This window comes from Vigna unguiculata, chromosome 4, assembly GCF_004118075.2.
Source record: "Vigna unguiculata cultivar IT97K-499-35 chromosome 4, ASM411807v1, whole genome shotgun sequence".
Classification (NCBI taxonomy): domain Eukaryota; kingdom Viridiplantae; phylum Streptophyta; class Magnoliopsida; order Fabales; family Fabaceae; genus Vigna; species Vigna unguiculata.
Genome location: NC_040282.1, coordinates 30,793,781 through 30,799,780, shown reverse-complemented (window position 1 = coordinate 30,799,780; position 6,000 = coordinate 30,793,781). Strand labels below are relative to the sequence as shown.

General features: G+C 38.3%; 1 protein-coding gene across 1 annotated transcript; it reads right to left on the bottom strand.

Moving 5' to 3' along the window:
- Positions 1-1,726: 1,726 nt before the first annotated feature.
- Positions 1,727-4,744, bottom strand: LOC114180734. Its single transcript, XM_028067031.1, has one exon. It carries the CDS (start codon positions 4,742-4,744, stop codon positions 1,727-1,729), a length of 3,018 nt encoding a protein of 1,005 aa, XP_027922832.1.
- Positions 4,745-6,000: the final 1,256 nt, after the last annotated feature.

Sequence of the window (6,000 nt, the reverse complement as noted above, 5' to 3'; positions counted from 1 at the left end):
TAAAAACATGATGTCATAATACCTTTGGTGGGCTAAAGTATGGCATGATCAATGCTTTAGGCCAAACAATAAATGTGCCTAAAGCTTCCCCAACAAATTGGATTTCTGAAGTTGGCACAGGCACTTGGGCATGGGGATCTCGAACTTCATCAATCATCACACGCACATGATGGGGCAATAGAGGAACACCATGGATAGTCTCCCCACCCTGAAGTTGTCGTCCTATGGCCACTACGCGCGGGGGGTCTTCATCAACCAATAGCTCATACTGACTTGTGTAGTCAGTATGATCTACACCAGAGCATGAGCCTTTTGTACTCACACGTTGTCCTGTTGGAGCTTGAGTGGGTAATTCCATGTTCTGTTGCTGCATGGACTGAAGCTTTTCTTCAAGTGTTCTTTGTATTTGTTGTTGCTGTTGAAGTTGTTCCATAAAACGTTGCTCCATAATTCCCATGCGTTGGTTGAATCTTTCCTCCATTTGTTGCTCTATCTTCCTCAAGGCCTCTTGACTCAACGATTCATTACTTCTTTGTGGAGGACCAAAGTAATCTCGAAGACCAATGGCACCTCCAACACCACGCACACGTCCTGGGTGCTCTGGCCTTCCAATTGCCGTTGTGAGTATATCGTCCCGACCATGGCCAACAAACGAACCCTGAGTCTCTTGCTCAATTAATTCATCCTACACCACAAAAGAAAGTTTAATCAAAAGGAGAAACATATGAACTATGATAGTCAAATAAGATTTGTACTTACTATTTTTTGAGATATGATTTGAGCTGATTGTGATGTCATTTGCCCATCGGACTTAGTCCGAGCAGCCTTCCACATCTCGTACCTAGGAATTGCATCCACTAGGTCAGGGGACTCAAGTCCCAGAGTCTGTGCACGCGACTTTTTCAATTTTTTCTCCAATAATGCATAACCACCTCAAGAGAGTACATGTGGTGTATCATTAAGCCTTTGTCTTTGTTGGGCTGCTGTCCTTTTTTCCTGTCACACATAACATTATTTAATAGTTTGAATACAGAAATGTATGACTAGTGTCACTATAAACAAATTTAACAAACAAACCTGCCAGTCTCCAGACTCTCTACATGCACGAAATTGCATCCACTCCTCCTCCGAGATTTTGTACTTCTCACAAGGAGTGTCATGTTGTCTATCTCCAAACACATATAAACGTGTGAGCCTTGCCTTGAAGTCCCTCCATCTGGTGGCTATGTGAGATAAGACTTTCTTTCTAATTCGCTCAGTGTTCGGAGTAATCTCAAATTTGTGCTGTTTAAAACATAAAATATGTTATGTTAACAGTAACATAAAAAAATACTATAGTTGGTTTAAGTAAACATACCACAAGATCCTGCCATAGAAGGTTCTTCTCGACCTCCGCGACGTCATCCCAACATGCAATTGCAATAGAAACTTTCGTTTTGGCCAACATTCCTATGTAGCTACGGTACTTTTTTTCCCAAGGGCCACTGGGTTCACCCGATCGAGGATCAATGTGGACCGGCATCCTCTCTCGTCGGTTTGTGACATCCGGCAACCGAGTCACAGATCTACCAGGTCCCTCCTGGTCTGATCCGGAGCTTGTCATACCTGAAACATATCATTAGGAAATGTTAACAATGAAAATATACTCAATTAACCTCTATTATATTAAAACAGGAAGAAAAATAAAAAAAAAGTAAATGTGACAATATTATTAAATAAACACCTATCAAGAAATTGTGTTCTCCCATATGCCTTCATTGTGATCACTTCGAATAGCATGGATGTCATCAGTTACATCATCAACTTTGTCTTGAATGGTTCTTGATGAGAAAGACGTTGTCTCAAGTATGTCTAGACAATCTTCATCATCATTTACGTGCATGTTTCTTCCTTCCAATACAACTGACAATTTCTGATTGGCTGGATCAATGACATAAAAAATTTGTCTTGCTTGACTAGCCATAATAAATGGTTCATTTGTATCACTCATCTTGTTAAGATCCACCAAAGTAAAGCCAAAGTCATCTGTGCTAACACCCGAATTACTATCAACCCATTTACACTTGAAAACTGGCACTCTAAAAGTCACATAATCAACTTCCCATATTTCGTGTATTATTCCAAAGTAACTCATGGATGCTGTAACTGGATTCTTGTCCTTAGAACTGGCAAAATGTACAGATTCAGCTTGAAGTGTAACCCCACTATTTTGAACTCTACTTTTGTCATCTTCCATCTTTGAATAAAAACAATGATTGTTTATGTAGTACCCGCCATATGTAATGACATCATTGTTCGGTTCACGAGCTAGCCTTAATAGAGTTTCAGAAACATTTGGAGTCGCGTAAACCTTTTTCTTAAACCATGATAAGAATGTTTTGTTATGTTCATTAAGTGCCCATTTTTCACTCATTCGTGGATGTGCTGATTTCGTTTCATCAATGTGTTGCGTTATGTAAGGAATGACCTCTACAGTGTTGTTTAAGATGTACAAATGGGCTTGATCAACTAATTTTCTACTAACACTTTGAATCTTCACTCCACACACACCCTTACCTTCACATTTACCTTCATGTCTAGTCTTAGGAACTCCAATTGGTTCACAACTTGGCATATAACTTGAGCAGAATTCAATGGCTTCTTCTGCAATGTACCGCTCTATAATAGAAGCTTCTGGTCGATACTGATTCTTGACATATCCCTTTAAGATCTTCATGTATCTTTCCACTGGGTACATCCATCTCAAGAAAACTGGCCCACATAATCGAATTTCCCTCACAAGATGAACTACCAAATGAACCATGATATCGAAAAATGAAGGTGGAAAATACATTTCCAATTGACACAATAGTCTAATGGCCTCATTTTCCAAATCGTCTAACACTCGAGGGTCAATAACTTTCTTGCATATGGCATTGAAGAACATACACAAACGTGTTAGAATACCTCTGACAGAAGTAGGTAAGATGGCTCGAAAAGCTACTGGTAAAAGTTGTTGCATCAACACATGACAATCGTGAGACTTTAAACCGACTAACTTTAAATCTTGCATAGAAACAAGGCTACTAATATTTGAAGAGTAACCTTGGGGAACCTTCACACTTCTTAAACACTCACAAAAAATTTGCTTCTCTTTTCTAGAAAGAGTGTGACAAGCTAGAGGCAGGTAGGTTCGTCTTCCAATTGATTGTGCATGTAACTCAGAACGGATGCCCATTTCAGCCAAATCTTGTCGTGCTTTAACTCCATCTTTAGTCTTTCCTTTTACATTTAGTAAAGTCTCGATGACGCTATCACATACATTTTTTTCAACGTGCATCACGTCTATACAATGTCGTACATCAAGTTTACACCAATATGGAAGATTAAAGAAGATTGATCGTTTCTTCCAAATGCTTTTTTCCGTGGTCTTTTTCTTTGGATGTTTCCCAAACACAATGTCAATGTTTTCCACTTGGTTGTATATTTCTTCACCATTGCGGGGTCTCGCTACAACTTCATCCTCAGGACTTCCATTAAATGCTTTTTTCATTCTACGATAAGGATGATTTCGAGGAAGAAACTTTCGATGTCTTGTATACACAGTTTTCTGACCGTGCTTCAATTGAATATAACTCGTGTTTTTTTCACAAATGGTACATGCAAAATGACCTTTAACACTGTAACCGCTCAAGTTTCCATATGCTGGAAAATCATTTATGGTGCAAAACAACATTGCACGCAAACAAAACAATTCTTCAGAATATGAATCATACACATCGACACCTTCTTCCCATAATAGTTTCAAATCATCGATCAACGACTTTAGGTACACATCAATGTCATTTCTAGGTTGTCTAGGACCCGATATCATCATAGACAACATCATATATTTCCTCTTCATGCACAACAAAGGAGATAAATTGTAAATCATCAGCAAAACTGGCCACGAACTATGTTTGCTACTTAAGTTCCCATAAGGATTCATACCATCTGTAGCAAGTCCAAGTCTTAAGTTTCTTGGCTCAGCACCAAATTCTGGATATGTTTCATCAATCTTCTTCCATTGTGGAGAATCAGCTGGGTGTCGAAGAAGATTATCACACTTTCTTCCATCAACGTGCCATTTCAGGTTTTTTGCATCTTCTTTAATGGAAAATAGTCGTTTGAATCTAGGAATTATAGGAAGGTACCACATCACCTTAGCAGGTGGACCATCTTTGTCTTCATCGCCACTATTTCCATCAATTTTCTTTTTAAACCGCGATAAACCACATGTTGGACACGCCTTCAGTGAAGCAAACTCGTCTCTGTATAAAACACAATCATTTGGGCATGCATGTATCTTTTGATATTCCAAACCCATTGGACATAAAACTTTCTTCGCTTCGTAATTACGGATAGGTAACGTGTTATTTTCTGGAAGCATCTCCTTTAACAACTCCAACAATTCTGTGAAACTTGTATCCGTCCATCCATGCCTTGCTTTTAAACTGAATAATTTCAAAGTTGCTGACAGTCGCGTAAAGTTAGTGCATCCTGGGTACAATTGTTCCTCTGAATCGGACTTAAGAGAATCATATAAATGAACTTTTCCAAAATTCTCCTCCCCAACATCACGTACCATATCTTCTAAATGATCATTCATCCAGTCATCTACATAATCTGTTCCTCGTGACGTTGTAGGCTTGTCTAATACTTCTCCATGCCAAGTCCAAAGTGTATAACTTCTCATTATACCAAAGATGAATAGATGATCACGCATTGTTCCTAAGTCATGACGTATTTGATTAAGACAACGAACACAAGGACAAAAATATATCCCGTTACTTGAGATTGCGTGTTCTTGAACATATTGCAAAAACTCAGAAACCCCCTTTTCATACTCTTCACTTATGCGACGCTCATTCATCCAGCTTCGATCCATACTATATGTTCGTAAAAAACTCAATCAATCTCAAACTTTTAACTCTCACAAGGTGAGGCCCTACCCATTCGAAATTTTTTTTTTCATAATTTGCTAACACATGTACAAATAAGTCAAACATCATAAATTTCACAAAATTTCGACAGCATTTCGCATTGGTCTCTGAAGTACACGAAATGAAAGTGATTAATCATGATCACAATCAAGTATGCATCCAGAGAACAACACAAATTAGCCTCAATCGAAATTTTATGAAATTTATGCGTAAACCTCAATGTACACATTGTAGCAAATTATGAAAAATAATTTTTTCAAACTGTCCAATCGGACAATTCAAGATTTAATACAAACGATTAAAAATTTAATCATTTGTATTAAATCTCAAACGGGAACTAAGTTTCGCTCACTGTATACTATAATATCTAATAATAATATTCAAAAATAAAATGCAATGAGAATTATTTAAAATGCATATATCTAATAATAAATATAATTTTATTTACTAATTTTACAAATATTATTATAAAATTTTAAATAAAATATAAAAATAGGCCAAAAAAGTAACAAAAAAATAGTCTAAGACTAAAACTATAATGACATTTATAAATTAATACAAGTAATTCTATACATACAATGAACAAATATATACATACAATGAAAAACTAACCTCCTCTAATTGAAAGACGAACTTTGAGAGGAAGTCTAGGGTCTCCGCACACTGCTGGCCAAATGGGAACGAAGAGCAAGTGGGACGAATCTCAAAACGCTGCAAATGGGGATGAAAACGGAAAATAATCGGTTCAAAACGCGTAAAATCAACCCATAATTAAACCCCAACAAGTTTGATGGCCAAAACCTTTCGAAACTCACCTGGAGGGGGTCGGAAATGGCGTCGCCAGCGAGAACTCTCGCGAAAACGATGAACAGCGCGAGGGTTCTGCGTTTCGCGCAGAGATAAAGCAAAACTTAACGTCGGGGGCGTTATGCCCGACGTTAAGTGACGTCGGGGGTGGGGGGGCCGACGTTAAGTGACGTCTGGCGCGCGCTGGTCCGACGTCCCTTGACGTCTGTCGAGCTGGGGGCCGACGTCCTTT

Excerpts from the sequence above, each read along its gene's own strand:
- LOC114180734 (XM_028067031.1), bottom strand. The coding sequence starts at position 4,744 with ATGCGTGATCATCTATTCATCTTTGGTATAATGAGAAGTTATACACTT.